The sequence below is a fragment of the Andrographis paniculata genome, unplaced genomic scaffold (assembly GCF_009805555.1).
Source record: "Andrographis paniculata isolate CXL003 unplaced genomic scaffold, ASM980555v1 Contig72END, whole genome shotgun sequence".
Classification (NCBI taxonomy): domain Eukaryota; kingdom Viridiplantae; phylum Streptophyta; class Magnoliopsida; order Lamiales; family Acanthaceae; genus Andrographis; species Andrographis paniculata.
This window is the reverse complement of record NW_026137609.1, coordinates 538,435-558,728: the sequence shown is the minus strand read 5'-3', so window position 1 is coordinate 558,728 and position 20,294 is coordinate 538,435. Positions and strand designations below refer to the sequence as shown.

General features: G+C 34.7%; 4 protein-coding genes across 4 annotated transcripts; 3 read left to right on the top strand and 1 right to left on the bottom strand.

The window, feature by feature from the left end:
• The first annotated feature begins 699 nt into the window (after positions 1–699).
• On the top strand, positions 700–1,835 carry LOC127265267 (transcription repressor OFP4-like). Its single transcript, XM_051294995.1, has one exon. It carries the CDS (start codon positions 881–883, stop codon positions 1,736–1,738), a length of 858 nt encoding a protein of 285 aa, XP_051150952.1. The 5' UTR covers positions 700–880; the 3' UTR covers positions 1,739–1,835.
• Positions 1,836–1,885: 50 nt separating this feature from the next.
• Positions 1,886–7,127, bottom strand: LOC127265266 (COP9 signalosome complex subunit 4). Its single transcript, XM_051294994.1, has 14 exons — positions 6,918–7,127; positions 6,649–6,800; positions 5,394–5,497; positions 5,249–5,309; positions 4,756–4,848; positions 4,563–4,663; positions 3,750–3,858; positions 3,440–3,484; positions 3,230–3,298; positions 3,043–3,134; positions 2,901–2,943; positions 2,656–2,715; positions 2,440–2,499; positions 1,886–2,141 (listed from the first exon to the last, which is right to left on the bottom strand). Exons 1-14 carry the CDS (start codon positions 7,045–7,047, stop codon positions 2,067–2,069), a joined length of 1,194 nt encoding a protein of 397 aa, XP_051150951.1. The 5' UTR covers positions 7,048–7,127; the 3' UTR covers positions 1,886–2,066.
• Positions 7,128–7,285: 158 nt separating this feature from the next.
• Positions 7,286–10,060, top strand: LOC127265264 (cytochrome P450 734A1). Its single transcript, XM_051294993.1, has 4 exons — positions 7,286–7,860; positions 7,929–8,173; positions 8,249–8,612; positions 9,394–10,060. Exons 1-4 carry the CDS (start codon positions 7,366–7,368, stop codon positions 9,814–9,816), a joined length of 1,527 nt encoding a protein of 508 aa, XP_051150950.1. The 5' UTR covers positions 7,286–7,365; the 3' UTR covers positions 9,817–10,060.
• A 5,950-nt stretch (positions 10,061–16,010) lies between these two features.
• LOC127265174 (probable protein phosphatase 2C 55) lies at positions 16,011–19,954 on the top strand. The gene is made up of 6 exons (XM_051294881.1): positions 16,011–16,265; positions 16,608–17,527; positions 17,755–18,079; positions 18,273–18,422; positions 18,745–19,035; positions 19,664–19,954. The coding sequence occupies exons 2-6, from the start codon at positions 16,761–16,763 to the stop codon at positions 19,673–19,675; spliced, it is 1,545 nt and encodes a 514-aa protein (XP_051150838.1). The 5' UTR covers positions 16,011–16,265; positions 16,608–16,760; the 3' UTR covers positions 19,676–19,954.
• The last annotated feature ends 340 nt before the right edge of the window (positions 19,955–20,294 follow it).

Here is a 20,294-nt window from a genome sequence, read left to right as displayed (position 1 = left end):
TGTTTATAAGAGATGTATTTTTGTTTTTTATTGTAAAATAATATATATATAATATATAATCGATCATATTAGTGAACTTTTCAATTTTTGTTGGTAAATTAAAATAAATTAGTATTTTATAATATGTAATGTCTATTTTGTTATTCACATTAAAGTAAAGTAATATTAGAAGTAAAAAATCATATACTCTCCCGGGAGTTTTAAAAATATTGGTACTCTCCTTGTCAACCTTATTAGTACTGTACGATATAAAGGTAATAACATTTGTAAATTATAAGAGTATTTATAATGTTAGTTAAATAGTACAGTCACGAACTAAAATTGAAAAATTAATACTTTGAGTATTATATTGAGATGTAGTGTTTGACGCATCCGGATCCTCTGCCACACATGGTTCGATTAATGTGACTTGTCTCCTCCGGGTCCTCTGCTACACATGGTTCGATTAATGTGACTTGTCTCCTCCGGGTCCTCTGCTACACATGGTTCGATTAATGTGACTTGTCTTATTAAATTTAATTTGCAAGTTATTAGGTTCGATCGAGATTTACCCCGTGCGCAGTTTTGTAACAGTGGATTTCGACGTTATAAAACTAAAATTTTAAAAAAAAAAAAAAAAAAACACCTCGGCACTTAGTTTACTTATTCTTGCAGAAGAAAACTGGACAAGAACTCATCACTAAGATTTGATCAGTTTCAGACAAGCACTATTCCAATTATACCAACCGCAGCCGGCCCCCCCTCTCTCTCTCTCTATGTATAAATATATATATATATTGAAGAGATGTGTTAACATATTCTTACCTACACATTCAACACTTCAAAGTAGCCAGAATCATCACTCCAAAACTCGTCCCAACTCATTGATCAAGAAAAGATCATGGGAAAAGCCAAGATTCCCATACTTCGTCTCCCTTTCCTCAACAATGTCCAAATTTGTCGTCCCAAGAATCCATTTTCCATGGTTAAAGCCCCTCCTCCTCCGCCCACCATCCCTGCCGACTATTTTTCGCCATTTAGCTCTACCATTACACTCCCCAGCTTCGCCGATCCTCCATCCACCCCGGACAACCTATCCATGATCAAACACAGGCCATTGTTGACAAAGACCAGTGAAGTTTCATCAAAACCTTACACTAAACATGGGATAAAATCTCAAGTGGTTGATGACTTGCCATCACATGAATACTACTCCAAGACAAGAAAACCGGGGAAATCCCGATTCTCTAACTCCACATTTCCGAGTGATAATCTCACAACCAAAACCGATGTCCTGAATCATTTGAATGGCTCAAAAGATCCCTCGGAGATTGTCTCGGAGGATGAGCCCCTAAACAGAACCCGGAGATCATCAAAGCCAAGAAGGTTTAGATCCCGGAGATTCAAAGGGTTCGGCTCAAAAGATTGGGATGAGGAGACAAAGACAGCACCAGAGCCAAACAGAGTCGAGAAACAAAAACCTGTGTCCCGGCGGGCGACTTCAAGAACAGTAGACAAGAGTGTGAGCCGCGACGAAAGCTTTGTCGTGGTGAAGAGGTCGGATGATCCCTACAAGGATTTCAAGAAGTCGATGCTTGATATGATCATAGAGAGACGGATGTTCGATCCAAAAGACCTCGAACAGCTCCTGATGAGCTTCTTGTCTCTCAATTCAACACAGTATCACAGAGTTATTCTGCAAGCCTTTGCCGAGATTCTCAATGAAGCGTTCTCCAGCTCGTCGCGTCGAGAGAGATGATTCTATCCTGTTGCATATTTTTCTTCCAGTTCCTACATTCTGGGCTCAGATTGATCTAATGTAGTGATGTGCTTGTGACTACCAAGAAGTGCATTATTGTACCAACTATTGTCTGATGATTACTGCAAATTGAGAAACATTCGAATGGCAGGAAAGTCGACAACAATATTCATGTAGTTCAAACTTTAAGTGAATGGATATTTTCACAATATTGAAAAGGGGAGAAAAGATTTCCTACAATAAGATGGCAACTAGCACAAGAATGAGATGTTTATCTAATTGCAATAACATGAAAAAAGGTCAAAAGTATGAAATCATCTGTCAAAGATTAGACAGGAATTGGTAAGCCTTTCTTCGCCATGCCATCAAGAATCTCGTTGAGAGCCTGACATAATCCAAAGATCTGCAGAAAATTGCACCCAAATGTCAAAAAAAAAAAAAAATACCAGCGACGATGATGGTAAATAAACTCATATGAGATGATGAGCTGACCAATTATAATATTTCAAGAACCAATAATCGTAACTGACTACTAAGATCTAAAATCCACTCGAAGTCACACTATGTGGAAAGAAATGGGGGATTCCAAATTGAAAAATGCTTTAAGATTTGTAGGACCATTCTTTCATAACTGAAGAGAATGCTTCAATTCAAAAGGAACTTTAGCATCTCATTACTACAAAGCAAACATCATGCATTACCTGTTGATCCCATTGTTGCATTTCCACTGTGTCATCCTCAAAATGTATGACGGCTTCAACCTGACACAAAATTGTCATGCTCATATAGCAAATTTCAATGTTGAACAGAATATCACAGTTGTTTGAGTGTATTTTGGAAGAACGCCCTCACCAAGGAACAACATAATCACGTTTAAAGAAAATAAAAATTCCGACATTATTTAACATATGTTCTACCTGATCAATAGATCCCCTCATTCTATCTTCACATATCATTCTTGAAGCTATCTTTTCAGCCTGCAGAAAGTTAAAGCTTTTGTGATAGTAGTAATAGATGTGAATCCTGGAAATTTTTAAGACGTTCATTTATGATTTGAATTTTCCCACAATGTCACAAGAAACGGGACAACATTAACACCAAAAGAATCAGAAAAAGTGTGTTGTGCATTCAGCACAAAAAAATTTGAAGGTGAGAACAGGACCTTTTGAGGGGCAATACCAAGCAATGTGCCCAACTCCTCAAAGCTGTACAATATAAATCAAAATATAATAGATTAGCAAAGAATAACATCAGAGTATCACTAACAAATTCATTCCTGAAGATGAACAGAATTTTATCCGCACCTTATATTTGTGTAAAGTTTGCTAGCGCTCAGGAGGTTGTGCTCAATCATAGCACGGTCAAGAACAGTGAAATTGTCAGGCAAAAGCGCTTTCTGTAAACATCGCAGAAAGAATAAATATCACCAACAAACTGATTTAAAACACAGATTTAGAAAATGAGATGTTTGTTGACATGTGAAGTGCCCACCTGATGAGGTTTCAATTCTTCAGCAAATGCATCAATTTCAGGTTTTCTTAAAATCCTCTCCAAATAAACCTGGAATATCCATACCAAAACTTCCATGAAGGTAACTCAATTAAAACATGGTTAACTGTGGTGTTTACAAACCATGGGTGACTGATTTAGAACAAATGATTTTGCGGAAGCATGATTCATTCAATCAAGATCACATATTACCTTTTGCAAGATTGGGTAAATTTTTAGCTTCGAGCAGCGTTCATCCTGTAAACAGAGATGGAAGGAATTCAAAATTTGACAAAAATGAAGCTACTGTGTATACACACCACCAAACAATAATTTTCTAGAACAAAGGTGACATCACTGCAAACGGAAGACATTGGACTCCATTTCTTACATGCAGCAGTATCGGGATAAGCCACTGAATAAAGCAATAGCTGAAGGGGTTTTTCAATAGCAGGAAATATTTCATGGTCTATGGAAAATAACTACAAGCGCAAACAATTAAAAGAAAGACAACTTCATATACCTTGTACAGGGTCGCAAGAACACGAGACCGCTGAGGACCTGCAGCTGCTAAAATTGTGCAGGTGACAGCAGCAGCCAGAGCTTGCTCCAGTGCTTCTTCATTAATCTCCCTGATGGACAAAGTTCAATAGATCATGGGGTTTTTTGATGAAATGATAGCAAACAGCTCGACTTTGAAAGGACTAATGAAAGCAAAGGCAACTACCTATCCAAAGATATCACTTATAACAACCTTATACCTAAATGCACATGATTCAGCTCCAGACATCCATAACTAAGAGTTCAAGACAGTCTGAAGATCTTTAGAAACGCAAATTGATTCATTTTATCAAAGCATAGAAGGCATATAATGGCCAACATTAAGTAAAATCATAATCATGTTTTCATTTTTGTTTTTCATACAACAGGACAAGCTTAAGATGGCAGTACATTTGCATACAATTAACATATGGATGGCAATAATATATGAAGCAGGAGAGCGACGATTCAAAGGAAAAGATATTGATGCATGCACATTGTACTTTACACTTAGAGAAACAAGCAGAGATTTTTTTTTAAAAAAAAAAAAAGAAGAAAAAACCACATTCCATAAATGCCAGTTCCAAAACTTTATATTCTAGGAGTTTGTTCTCTTTACATTTAATTATAATATCTTTACTATTCAATCTCTCAATTATTCTCCAAAAACATTACATCTCGTCCAACAATTATTTTTCACCTCAAAAAACATTAAATTTAAAACGCATACACGCACAAAAAATAAATAAATAAATAATACATAAATAAATAAACTACAAGATACCCATGTACTCACTCTTCTCCAATTTGCCACTTTTCAATTTGGGATATGTCATAATATCTTAGCGCAGCTTCCAAGAACTTCCTCTTCAAATCTAGAATCCTTGCATAACAAACCTGGCCAATATACATATTAGCGTGCATTAGCAGAATCTCACATGTCAGATTACCAAATCAAACCAACATTGTCAAGTATGTCAAGTGCCAACCTTGTACTGCAAACTCAAAGCTTCTTGTTCAGTGTTGCTGACCAAAAAGGAAGCTTTGTTTATAAAAGCTTCGGCATTAACTGCGTCATCATCCTTCAAAGCAAGAAATAAGTTTATGAGCCCAGTTTCAATTGTTTTATTAAGGAATATTCTATATGGGTCAATAAGTTTATGAGCCCAGTTTCAATTGTTGATTTGTATCAGGTTCAAGATGGTCAACTAGACTAGCAGGGGATGGAACAGATGATTAAAGGCCACGAAATATAGCATGTCCATGACAGATTTTCCAGAATTGGGCTTGGATTATATAATCAACTGTCACAAAGGAGTCAATTGCAGAAGAATTATTGATCCATATAGAATATTCCCTAATAAGCCGCATATAAGTGGATACAACAGAGGCAGACTTTCACACTCCCATACAGTAAACTGGGTGTGTAAGAAATGTCATTTAATGTTAAATGTGACAATACACAACCAGATTGAGAGGTACCTCAAGGTAAAGACGAGCAATTTGAACACATTTTGACAGCCGGAATGTATCATCAATGACTCTGCACAACAAAGAAAATAGATTTGGGTGCATTCCATACAATTATGGCTTGACAGTAACTAAGTGCAAATCTCTTCTTGCAGACCTCATTCCAGAATCCAGATCAATGCCACTAAGCATCTGAGCAGCTTTCGACCACTCATGTTCAGATTCATACAACTCAGCAAGTTTCTCTCTGATTATCAAAACCTGCACAACACATGTGCATAAGTAGATAAAAATATTATTCAGAATAGTGTAAACACAAAGCATGAGAGAGCAAGAATTGAATGTTATACTAACAACTCAATAAACAGCAGTTACCTATCCAGAGAAAAAAAAAAAAAAAAAAAACACACACACGCTTATATATACACATATTTCACAATTGTAAAATATGAGCACGAAAAATTCAGTAGAAATAACTAACACCTAGCAGCACACAAGATCTTTATTGCACACATGTTTATTGAGTAAGGGGACATACAATAATACTTGCCTCTTTGTTTGGCAAACTAAACATATTAAGCACATTTCATTTCGCAGCACAGGGTACAAGGTAGCACATCTACCGTGCATCTGGAGTCAGATTTAGGTCAGATGGCAAGGTGATCAAATAAGTTCATAATTATAAACCTGGGGTTCATCCACTCTGTTCTTTGCAGTCCCTGATTTCAGATTAACCTTATTAGCTGTTTTCAAGTGTCATCTATTAGCATACGTTACAAGCATGTGCAGTGAATGATGGCTTAAAAGCTACACCTCAATGGGGTCAAGATTCAAAAGTAAAAATCTCGCTGATATGTTAATTGAACTTACAGAACAAATAGTTTCAAATTTGCTTAGTCAAATAACATGAATTTTAGCATAGGCAAAATGATTTATACAAATGTATATACATATTCACACATAGAGGTTCTCCTATTGTGTCCTCTTGTATAAACGTCTTATCTGTTTAGGACAGGAAAGACAAAATGAACTGTCAATGTAAATAGTGAATAACATTTGCCCATCCAAATGAACAATATAATGCCCTATCTATTCGTACATCCATCATGGGACACTCTCTATTCTAGGAACTCCCTAATTCGATGATAGATCAATATTCTAAATCAATATTAATCTGCTCAAGAACATATCATACAAAGGGGCATCAATTTTCATTAATATAAATCCTTCTAAACCTTATCATACAACCCTCAGGATAAAACCTATATTGCTATACCAGCACGCACAATTGAAGTTTAGCATTCAAATAGCGAATTGCTGAAACATCCAACAGATTATCATGCACAAGGTGAAGTAAACAACGACAGGTTACAGTTACACAAACCAAAATTACAGAAGCATTCAAAGTTAACCTGCTCTTCAAAGGAAACGACACGAGGCTGGATCTGATTGAGGGTATAATGGGCGATGTCCTTCTGAAACTCCGCGTCCAATCTCCCTAGCTCCAAAGCAAACGACTGCAGGAGCTGCCTCGAGACGACAAGCGGAACATCATCCGATAACACTGTAAAAATACACAGCAATCCACCAAAACCCTATTAAAAACCAAACCAAAAGACGAACCCCAAAATCGCGTCGGCTAAGAAGTTCAGCAAATAACACACAAGTGAGGAACCGTAACTGTGATTGATGAATTGCTTGGCTTGGCTGACATCGTTAGAGGAAAGGACGGATGCAAGAATGTGCTTGTACTGCTCAATCTTCTGCCGCTGGTCAGTTATCGCTGCCGCGGACGCAAATGCACTCTCCATCCCCGATCGTGGAGTTCTCTCCGTTCGTTCAAACGACGCTTCCCAATTTGGGGCCCTATTTTGTTATACAATTTTCTTTTTTAATAATTATATATAAAAAAGAAAAATATATATATATACAGCCACGTATCTGATAACGTATTAGCTGCTCCCGGATCTCAAATCCCATCGATCCATTCCTGAATAACTTTTCGATGTGATGTTCAGATCCTGGAGTAGGTAGCAATTACCCTTCGGATAAACTGAATTTACGTTTTTGCCCCCACCGTCGTCTTCCTCAAGAAACTCTTCGTCGCTGTTTCACAGACAGCGCTGAAAATGATTCCTGTGATTCTCCTCCTCTTCTTAACTTCACTAGCGTACGTCTTTTTCCACTTCCTTCGAAAAACCGTATGGATACCGATCCAAATCCAGCGGCACTTCGAGAACCAGGGCGTTCGAGGGCCCGGCTACCGCCCAATCTTCGGGAACACGGCCGAGCTCCGGCGGCGGCTGATTTCCGATGCGGAGAAGCATCCGATCTCTGGAATTACACACGACATAGCTCACCGTGTCATTCCGCACTATTTCCACTGGTCAACGCTCTATGGGAAGAATTTCCTCTATTGGTTTGGGGCTACCCCCCGACTGGCTGTGGCCGACCCCGACATGATCAAGGAGATTTTGATCAGTAACCATGCCGCATATCAAAAGATTAAATTCAATCCTTCTTCGAAACTGCTCTTCGGCGAAGGACTCGTAGGATTGGACGGCGAGAAATGGGCCGTTCATCGCCGGATTGCTGCTCAGGCCTTCAACATGGAGAGGGTCAAGGTAAACCCTAATCCCATCAAATCTTCAATTTAATTGAAATTCGAAGAACTGATGAATGATCTTAACAGGGCTGGATTCCTGAAATTGTGGCGAGCACAGACAAGATGCTGAACAAATGGGACGAAGATGGAAGAGGGAAAAGCAAGTTAGAGGTGGAAGTGAACAAAGAGCTTCACCAGCTCGCCGCTGACGTCATTTCCCGGTCAGCATTCGGAAGCTGTTTCGAGGAAGGGAAGAGCATATTCGATCTACAAGAACAGCAAATCAGACTTGTCCTGCAAGCAATAAGAAGTGTGTACATTCCAGGATTCAGGTAGCTGTTAATGTTAGAAACATTGTGGTATTCAAATTTGCTTGTTGAATTGGGGTATGAAAATGGATGATGAAGGTTCTTGCCGACGAAGAAGAATAGAATGAGGAGGAAACTAGATCAAGAAAGCCGAAGATCGATAACGAATTTGGTCGAGAGGAGCGGCGAAAGCTTGGAAAATTCGAGATCGTTACTCGCAATGTTGATGTCACCGTATAAGAACGATGGCGGGAAAGAGGAGAGGCTGGATGTCGACGAAATCGTAGATGAATGCAAGACGTTCTACTTTGCGGGAAAGGACACGACGGCGAATTTCCTTACGTGGGCGCTTCTACTCTTGGCTAATCATCGAGAGTGGCAGGCGCGGGCGCGCGAAGAAGTCCTCGTCAGTTGCGGGGACAATGCACGTCCGACTGCCGACAATTTGCCCGATTTCAAGCTTGTAAGTATAAGCATTTAGTAGTTTGGACGTCGCATGGAGGAGATAAGACGAAAATCTTGTTTTAAGATTAAGTTTTTAGGCTGCGGATCGTGGGTTGACTTGACCGGTTCAACATATGTCATACACATAACCAATATATATTTACACATAGTACAATATAAGTTGAGTTATAATATAGGAAAAATTGTCCATAACTTTCTCGTTGTTTCGAAACTCAGGTTAAACTTTAAAAATTGCGTACCGTAATTTTATACTTTTAAAAAAATATTGCATTAAACCCTATCACTGTGATTTTAAAACTTAGCGTAAATCCACACTTTACTTTAAAAAATTGTTATGGCGTCCTCTTATATTTTAAAAATGCATGAAACTCCCCGTGATGCAAAACATATAGATGAGAAATCATCTTCTCATTATATATGGAAGTTTTCATAGTGGTAGGGTTTCATGCAACGTTTTTTAAAGTATAAGGAGGTATTATGCAATTTTTAAAGTATATGGAGATTTTACGCTGAATTTTGAAACCACTAGGGAATTATAAGCAGTTTTATATATAATATAACATATGCTGAATTATAAATATATATATAGCATATGTTGATCTGGTCAAATCAGTACTATGCTAAATATGCTCAATTTTTAGGTGAGATAGTCGTTATAAATATATATATAGCATATGTTGATCTGGTCAAATCAGTACTATGCTAAATATGCTCAATTTTTAGGTGAGATAGTCGTTTAACATTGGTTAATGCTTATTTAACATTGGTTATTACAACAGGTGAGCATGATTTTGAATGAGACGCTTCGTCTATATCCTCCGGCGGTCCATCTGTCAAGAGAAGCATCGCAAAATGTAAAATTGGGGAACCTCGACGTACCATCTGGTACGCAGTTCTATATCGCGATGACTGCCGTACATCGGGATCCCGAGATATGGGGGGACGATGCGAATGAGTTCAACCCTATGAGATTCGCCAAACCTCGTAGTAATCATATGGCGTCGTATTTCCCATTCGGTTTAGGTCATCGAGTGTGTGTTGGTCAGAATTTAGCTATGGTCGAGGCTAAAATTGTTCTTGCGATGATTCTTCTACGATACTCGTTTGTGATCTCCCCGTCATACGTTCATGCACCCATGCAAGCCATGACGATGCAACCGCAATTCGGTGTACAACTTCTCTTCGAAAGGATGTCGCAGTAGAGACACCGGAGATTCTCTTGAACGCGGTTTCGCTACATTGTAATGTTTTAGTTGCGATCTTTTTAACCGATGTAACTTCGCTTCGTAGATATCTTGTTTTCCATGGCTATTAACGAGTTTTCGTCTACCATAGTTTAAATCTTGTGTTTTTTGAATTCAATATGAATTATTTCAGCTATCAATCAAATTAACGAGGGACCTCTCCGCTTCTTGTAGCCTCTGGGGTATACAATGGCCGGAATTTCCCAAGATGTTTTTACCATTTAAATCAAAGATCAAACATATTTGTATACTTTTATTAAATTTATCCACATTTATATTAGTTATTATTTTTTTTTTCAAAAATATAAAATCAAATTCTTATTTTTATTTTTTTATATTATATTAAAATTTAAATTTATATTCAAAATATTATATTAATATATATTTATAATATATTATATATTTATTCTAACTAAAATTTTTTACTATTATCTCCCAACACACACACCCTAAGAGGAAAAAAATAGCGCGCCGGCGCGAAAAACCTATATCAAATAGATTTTTATCTGAGAAGAGAGAAAAGGGGACAGATATGACTCAACCCGAACCAAATTCCGGGCAGGCCCAACTCACACAAGTCCGGGTTGACCCTATGTGACATCGTATTCATAGTTCATACTGCCTAGTTGTATTTTCGGATTTTATCTTATCGATATTTTATTTTGAATTTTTAATAATAAATTAAATTTAAACTCAGGTGGATAAAAGCTTTGTGTATCTGACTATCTTTAGCTCTTTTTTAAAAAATATTACATTAATTCTTTTTTCTACAAAATATCAAATCAAATATTAATTATTTATAAAATATGACAAAAATATTTAAAGTTTTAAAAAAATATATTGAACTGTAATAATAAAAAGAATGTACATTATTAAATTTGTACCAAAATTTGTTATATTTGGTATTTTTTATATGGTAAATCAATTTGAAATATTAGATAGGGGTTGAGGTTTATTTTATTTTTTTTAAATAAAAAATAATTAAAAATAATTTACAAAATGACAAAATGAACAGGTGCTAGAGTTTTGAAAAGAGAGGGTGTAGAAATAGAATTACAAAACAAATTAGGGGAATAATATCATTAAGTAGCCACTAAAGTTGTATTTAGTTGGTGGATTAAATTTAATTTTTACTGAAATCAATGTAGAGATTTAAAAAACAAAATCCATACCCTACTAGCTTACTCTGTAGCCTGAAAATAGCTGTGGAGATTCTCTGCAAAGTCGGTCAAGTCCATTCACGGGATTAAGATACATGGAGGTGGTAGGTTGAGGTAAAATAGACACATCGGTGAGTAGTGTTTCGATTGTAGATTTGCAGGGGTTTAACACCGGCGTGTCGGTGGGGAAGGGGAGTTACCAGCGGCTACAACCGGACGACACACAGGTGAGTCAATTTCGACCCCGTTTCGTCGATTTAGCGTGAGTTCGGGCATATTCTTCTGTGATTTTTTAAACAAGGCTGAAATTTGTGCAATTCAGAGAGGATATTTCTTCGGTTGTGGCTGATTTAGATAGAAAGGGAGTGATCTATGTCTAATTTTAGGGATTATAGTGTGATTTTATTGTAGCAAATATTACCACCCTTCTCGGCGTAGATCGAGTGTAATTTGTTAAACGGCGAGAAAAAATGGTTTTTTGATTTTGTAATTTTCAAATAAAAATTATTATCAAATCAACCTTTACACACACAACATAAAAAAAATATCATTTAATAATATAAAATATTATTATTATTTTTTTAAACATCACATCAAACTTTCATTTCAACCTTTACAATAATACTCCCTCCGTCCTATACCGTGTCTGCTACACTGTACACAGTATTTTATGAGGGGTGTAATTAGTAGATAATTAAGAATGTATTAGTGAAAATAATTATCCGATAATATAAATAATTATAAATTAATATTAAGATAACTAATTAGTTTACTTAAAATTTAAAAAAAATAAAATTAAAAAGTTTAAAATGAGATTAAAGTGTGTAATTATTTTTCAAAAAAGAAAAGTGACATGGTATGTGGGACGGACATAAACGGCAACGTGGACATGGTATGTGGGACGGAGGGAGTAATTACTTCAAACATAATCATTACAAAATTCAATCCCCTAAACAAACACAACTACAAATCTATATTTTAAAATCCTAAAAAATCCAATTCCAAAATCCAATCCCACAAACAAACACACCCTTAAAGTCTCAATTATTAGATTTAGATATATATGAGTTTCACATAATAAATAAATAACAAATATATCTCAATAAAATTAAAATTAATTATTTTTAAATAAATTCAAATTTAGAAAAAATAAAAAATAAAAAATATTAAAAATAATATATATATATAAATTGACGGTTCAAACCGAAATTTGTGATTTTAATTTTCAAATTTATCACATAATTTAATTTCATGAGTAATTTCGTGAGTAAATTTTAATTTTTTAAAGAATTGCTTACGGAATTTAATTTTGAAAGAAATTCCGTGAGTAAATTTCAATTTTTTTAGTAATTACTTACGGTATTAATTTTATGAGTAATTTTGTGGATATTCTGCTAATAATTCCACACAAAATCGATTTCGTGAATAATTCCGTGAGTAAAGTGCAATTTTATTGTAGTGTACAGAAGAATAAAAAATATGTTGAATCTCGATGAGAATTACTCTTTCAGCAAATAGGTTTCAAACAACAATGAGAAAAGCAAAATTAATCAAATCTTCCAAGGACAAGTTTGAGAAACAGAGTCGATGGCTCACCAAATCGTGTTTAGCGCTACTAGTGGAGACGAGCTTAGAAGGTTCTAGAATAGTAAAAAATTTGAATTATGATTTGAATAGTAAAAAAATTTGAATTTGAATAGTTGCATGATGGATGTTTTGAATGTAAAATTAATTTGTAGTATAATATAAAAAATAAAAAAATAAATATTTAATTTGATATTTTCAGGGAGAAAAATTTGTGTGAATAGCATAAATCTACACAAATCCTTCAAACAATCTGTTTTTTAGTTTTTATGCTTATTTTTCTCCACTTTGGGTACAATGAAACTTAGTTTTTGCGCCAACATTGCAGTAAATGTCTTTTTTTTTTAAGGATGAAATGTCTTTAGGTGACTTAACAAAAAAAAATCTCACAACATTAACCGGATGTTTGGTATAAAGAATGCAATTACAAATAAATGAGACTAGATAATGAAATTTGAGAGAATGAGAATTAATTCTCTTATTTGGTAAAATAAAAAATTCAATTGACAAATGTAAAAAAAATTGAATGGATTGGATAAGAATGAATGATTAATTTGACAAAAGAGAGTTTTAGCGAATGAGAATTTATGAAAAAATATATTTAGTGATTTTTTTAATTATAAATTATATACGATGTTTTGTAAAATTTATATTTTAGTATATTTAAAAAAAAAATAGTAAAAAATAAATATTTGAATAATGAATTAAATGTAATTTTTATCAAATTGAAATAATATAATTTTAAAAAATTTATAAAAATCAAATAGTACAAAAAAATAAAATAAAAATATAGATAATGCAAAATCATTTATTTCCATTTATCTGGATACAAGAGAGAAATAAAAACAGAAAAATAGAAATGATTTATTTATGGAGGTTCATTTCTCTTGTTCAAACAAATAAGAGAAATCAAAATATTTCAATTTCTCTACTGTCAATTCTCAGTACCAAACACACTCTAAGGGGTTTGACATAAAAAATATGGAGCAGCACTTAGAGTATGATCTTTGGACAAGTACAATTTTTCTTTTGTCAATAAGATGATTTTTAGTTAAGAAAAATGAATAAATTTAAAAAAGTTATTTAAAACCACGTCATTGTGATGGTGAATAAATTTAATCATAAAGCATATCAAATATTTTTCATTAGGGTGCTTGATTTAATATTTTGAATTATAATTTATATTTTATTTCTTAAAATAAAAATAAAAAACAGAAATTGCATACTTTTTAGTGTTTAGGATTTTATTGTTATTATTATTTGTTTTTTTTTTTTTTAAAGAATTATAAACTAACATGAGCTGTTTGTTGTTTGCTTATTTACTTCTTATTGGATAACTAGTTTAGGTCACAAAATATTTGTACTTCGATTTATCATACTTGAAAAATACTTAATATTATTTTCCCTCCCATTGCCTCCTCTCCCTTCGGAAATGGAGTCGAGACGCGAAAAAATAGTATTTTTGTGTTTGGTTAAACAGGAAAGGAAAGAGAAAATATAATAATTTTACTATTTTGCCTCTGTGTTATATAAATAAATAAAAAAGTATATAATAAAATTTGATTAATTTATTTATAAAATGTGATACTAAAATTTATTTTTCTAATATAATAAAAAAAAAATTACATTATTACGTATTAGAAGAATCAAATACTTTATACATTAGTTATTTATTAAATTTACCAATAAAGATAAACAATAGTTTTTTAAGTATAAATAATAACACTATATCAAAAATTATATAAACTAAGTATATTATAAAAATACTTCCTCCGTCCCGGTGCAAGATTGCCGTTTACTTTTTGCATGTAGATTTTTGAATATTAGTATTATAATCGGTTGTAGTGAAAAAGACGAAAATACCCCTATTAGTATTGTGTAATATAAAAGTAATTACATTTGTATAATATAGTGTAAGTTATAAGGGTATTTATTATGTTAGATAGACAGTACAATTACTAAATTAGGAAATGGTAACCTTGTTTTGAGACGGACGAAAATGGAAAATGACAAATTTTCAATTGGACGAAGGGAGTATTTTATATTTTATAATTTATAATTTTTAATATTAATTAAACTATTTAGTTATCTTAATTTTAATCTATAATTATTTTTACTATATAATAATTATTTTTACTAGTACACTTTTTAATTATTTACTAATTATATTTTATCTAAATTGTCGTATGTACAGTAGTATGTTCATATTACATGGGACAAAAGAAATAAAATATTAGTATTATAAATATAATTATATAGTAATTTGTAATTTATTAAGAAATTAATAGAATTAAACTCTATTAAAAAATAATTAAAACTATTTCAAAATATATAATATAATTTTAATATATATTAATATTTATTTGATATAATTAAAAATAAAATAAATAAATATTAAAATTTTGAAAGATGTTATAAAATTTCTAATAAAATACGTAAATAGTATAACAGGTAATTAGATAAAAAAAATTTTTTTTGATAAAATCCCTCAAAAATTGACTCCCCTCCCCTTCTTTCTCCTTCCCTCTTCTCCAAAAAAATTTGAACCAAACACAAAATACTTTATAATTCCCTCTCATTCTCTCCCCTTCCTTTCTAAACCCTCAAACCAAACAGACCCTAAGCTGTGTATTTTTTTGTGAAATTTTTCCGAATTAGCATTATACTCAAACTCATTTATCGTAGAGAGGTGGTATATATTTGTATGAGTGCGTTTTGTTTTATTTTGTTTTGTTTTTTTTCATTTTGAATTTGAAAAATTAATTTGAATTTGATACTAACGGATTTACATGTTGTACTTTTCCCGTTAATCCATAAGGATCGAACTCCGATGAGAAGAAAAAAGAAGGCGTTAAGAGACCCTCCTGGCCGGGCTCTCCGGCCGGGGAGGGACTTGCTATCGTAACCTTTTCTCCCGGTCGTTCGAGTCAGTCTTGAATGAGCCCCTCCAAAGCTTGAGGCAAAGAAACGAATAATATTTAATCAAATATTTTATAAGAAAAAAAAAATACATAATGCAAATACTAAAATCTGATAAATTTGGATTAATGAAACATATCCATATATGTAAGTGCGTGCCTTGTGCGTTGTTGGAGGGTACAGTACGGTCAGCGTGAATAACGTTTTCTTTAATCGGCTCCAATTAGGGTTTTGAAGTTTGATCCAATTGAGGGCCCGTCGTCTCTGTTTCCCTTTCCACGAAGTTTCTTGATTTGGCGCTTCATAAATCCCAACAGCCGCTTCTTAATAGCCCACAAAATACTAGTGAATCACATTCAACCAATCTAAACCACGAACCCTGTAATTATTATTGAGCGGATCTTCAGGGATTCCACCGCCTTGCTCTGTACTCCCGCGACAACTCAAAAGGCGAGATTCTTGATCCTCTTTTGTTGTTATGAGCTGACAAAAACGCGATTTTCTTGTGTCTATATATTGTTCTGTTTATTCGCGGGCTTCTTCGTCTTCGTTTTAGTTGGATTTAGGTTCAATTTGACCAAGCTCGCATTTATTAGTAAAGTTTTTTAGACTTTTTGGGAGGATTTACTCTGGATTTCATTTATGGATGCTATTATTAATTGTGATCTGGAAAAATAGTAGTCTTTTTTCTTTCTAGCCTGTTCCGGAAGTTTAGAAATGGGTAACATTATATTCATATCTAAGGTTCTCTCAGTTCTGCCTTCTTGTTGTTCGTCCACTTACATTCTAATATAAAATCATTCAAGATGTACTGTTCTGATTGCTGACTTGCAATATTCAAAGCTTAAAAACCGGCGCCATGTCGAACTTGTCCAGTTAGCATCTATCATTGTATTGATGCCATAAACAAAACATGTGCAATAATCTTGCATTTAAAAGTTTTTGTTATTTTGATTGTTATGGTGTGAACTTCCAAGTTACATAAAATGAAAATTCATTTGGATTTGAACTTGTTTAATGTCAAAGGTCTATTAGAGATGACATGGTCTGTTTTCTAGTGATTTATGTTTCCATGATTTTTTCCAGGTTTCTTGTTCTTGGGGCATGCCCTGGGGAGGCCAGTATTGGTTAAGTAGCTGTAATTTTTAGGAGTTATGAGATTATCCTTTATAAGCTGTTTCGGTAGCTCTGCCCTCTGTAATACGAAGCCATCAGGTTTACTTCACTCTAGCCAGGGAAATGCAGTCTAATTATTTCTCCAGACTTTTTGGTACAGTACGGCAAGGAATCCAAAGATCAATATCTGGGAAAGAAACTGGTATCCAGTATCAGCTAGATGTTTTGATTGATCAGGGGAAACTGCTGCTTGGCCACTCAAGGCTGCTACATCACTTATCCTCTGGAACTTTTTCTGACCTACATGTATTTATTAGGCCTGGCTCTGTCGCCGCTGCTCAAGCAAATATTCTCCTAGCTAATCATAGAAAGAACCTTTCACTTGTTGGAGCATTTTCTCGTGCAATTTCATTACCATCTGTATCTGGGCCTTCATTGCAAGGTTGTCGATACCGTATTGATTGTTTGCTAGCAGAGCCTAATCAGGTTTCAGGAATCAACTCTTGTAAGGTAATTATGGCTGTTAGCGGGTCCAGGTCAGCTGTTGTCGACAATTCAATCAACAATTTGACATTCCGACCCGCCCAACCTGTGGCGGCTGCTCAGCGGTCATTTGGTTCCTACAGCCAGAGTAACTTTGAAAATTGTAGAAAAGCTACTATGAGTTTGAAAAATAAAGAGCAGCCCAATAAATTCCTACTCTATGGATATTTCATATACAATATTTCAAAGAAGAGGAAGGGCAACTATAATCCATTTATGGGATTTGACTTTGAGGCATTCCATACCTCATCACCGACATGTTCTCCTGCTGGCACTGCACCTGAAGTATGTTTTGACCCTTCTGTGAAGGAAGAACTGCAATCAAGATCTGCTGATTCTTCTGAGCAGTATGTTCGATACTAATTGTGGAATTTATGTTTGCTAGAAAAACTATATTTAACTATTGCTCTTTGCACACATACTTCTGATTGATTCTGTTGCTCTACCCACATGACCGCATCACTCTGTATAACCAAATGTTGTCTTTGATTTGTGTGTGTGAAACTCATTTCTGGCATTGTTGAGAACAATGTTAAGCTGACTAACTTTCTTTCTGTTTTGCAATTGATCGCAGGAATATTCCAATTGACCGGACACTGAAACTTAACTCAGCATCATGCTATCTGCCACATCCTGAAAAAGAAGAAACTGGTGGAGAAGATGCTCACTTCATTTGTACGGATGAGCAAGCGATAGGTGTAGCTGATGGTGTGGGTGGATGGGCTGATCTTGGCGTGGATGCTGGGCAGTATGCACGTGAACTTATGTCCAATTCAGTTAATGCAATTCAAGAAGAGCCAAGGGGTTCTGTTGACCCAGCTCGAGTTCTAGAGAAAGCTTATGTTCGCACAAAATCAAAAGGATCATCAACTGCATGTATTATTGCCCTTACTGATCGGGTATATTGCCATTAGCTTCTACAATCTGTTTGATACATCTCAAAGTAGCCAATTTGTATAATCGTGCACTAGTTGCCAAACATGCTCAAAACTTGATATCATTGATCAATATTTTTAAGCTAGGGTTTTCTTTGAGCAACATAGTGTTTCCAATAATTTCACTTTAGCCAACTATTCTTCCTATATTGTGTAGGGTCTCCATGCCATTAATTTAGGGGATAGTGGATTTATGGTTGTTAGAGATGGATGTACAGTTTTCAGATCTCCTGTTCAACAGCATGATTTCAACTTCACTTATCAGTTAGAGAGTGGGAATTCTGGCGATTTGCCTAGCTCTGGACAGGTTGGTTGGCTTGTTCCATTATGCTTTCTGCCAATGATAGTCTAGTGGTTTAGAGTAGAATTCCTTATTTCATTATGACTTTGGCAATGTATGCCTGTTTGAATATTTTATAAAAATTATATAAATATATATATATATCAATATTGTATTGTCTTTCTCACTACACTGGTTATTTTACATGTACTTTGAATTTGTCAATGTCACGACTGTAATCATAAGCATTTTTTGCAGATTTTGTTTGCAAGATCTAATCAACTACGTACGTAACTACCACATTTGATCTTAAACCTTGTGGACTTGTTTGTCTGACAATGTGATACAGGTGTTCACGGTACCTGTTGCTCCAGGGGATGTTATAATTGCTGGCACTGATGGGCTCTTTGACAATTTGTATAACAATGATATTACTGCTGTTGTTGTTCATGCGATGCGAGCTGGTTTAGGACCTCAGGTGGCAGCACAAAAGGTTGCCGCATTGGCACGGCAAAGAGCTCAAGACAGAAACAGGCAGACTCCTTTTTCCACAGCAGCACAAGAAGCAGGTTTCCGTTATTATGGTGGGAAGCTTGATGATATCACTGTAGTTGTTTCCTATATTACAAGGGACCACAATGTATGGACTCTCTCTCTTGCCAAGTTTTATCATGTGCATATTAGTGGTTCATAATTGGTGGTGTACCGAAGCGTCCCAAATTTGATTTTCATTACGACTCAGTTGAAAGTTATGTGTCATTGGTGCATGATGCATATTTTATTCGTCTTTTTTTTTTTTTTTCAATTGGTTTAAATTGCATCTATTTAATAGCTGATATCTTCTCACTTGTTCTCTTTGATTCTTCACAAAATTTTGGGTTTTAGATATTAAGCCACTGAGTATCTGCAGTTTATGGTCGTGCCATTCTTCACAAGATCCAAGTTTTCTTCATCATGTAATCTGAGAGAATTTGCATAGCTCAGAAGTTATTGATTCCTTCCAAATTTTAGATGCTTAACGCCGTCGTCTCTTGTTCCCTGTTGTCATTGTCCTCCTTTTCTCCAATGGAATCAAAATTGTTCAATGAAGGAAAAGTCTCCTTAACTAATGTTGTCATGTTTTTTTCTGTAATCAATGAAAGCTTGTTGCTTGACATCATGCTCATTCTGTTCTTTTTTTTTTAGAAATTTGTAGGAAAGTTATGCATTAGTTAATGAATATGATGTTACTCGGACTTATCGTCTCTGTTGTCCTTTTTCTTATGCAGGAAAACATATAACAGCCAACAATCCTAACTAGAATAGATGCTTGACGTCCATCATGAGCGATGCAAATTCTGTGGGACACTGCTCTGCCAATCTGCACCCGCGTACGATGACTTATGGAAAATTCAATCTTGTACATATATTTTTTGTTGTTGCACAGTTACTACGAACATGCTTTAAAATGTCTGCATAGTGAAACAGTGAGAAAAAACAGCTAGTACTATATGCAATTTTGTTGTATTGTTGTGTTTCGGAATTGCGGTTGATGTAATATGCTGTGCCATGGTTTGTAATTCAAGCTCCAATTCCTCTACATCATGCTTTTATGTCATCAGCTGCTGTATTCGGGTATACCTGAAGAAAAGTAAACTCGCCTCGAGTTCCCCCAAGATATCTTGAGTCAAGACTCACCACTGTGAATCATGCTCTGTAAGCCCCTAAAATATTACTCAATTGCTCAGTGTACTGCAGAGATGGAAAGTGTTCGTACATATTTTGAGATAAGAGAATTCAAGCTTCAGAATGAAGAAGAAATTTTGAGGTCGAGTGCTGTTGCTATTTTTGGATTGTTGTTGTGAGGTAGAGTGCAGCTCTTTGGAATCTTGGATTGTTGAGAATTGTGGCAGTTGTGGG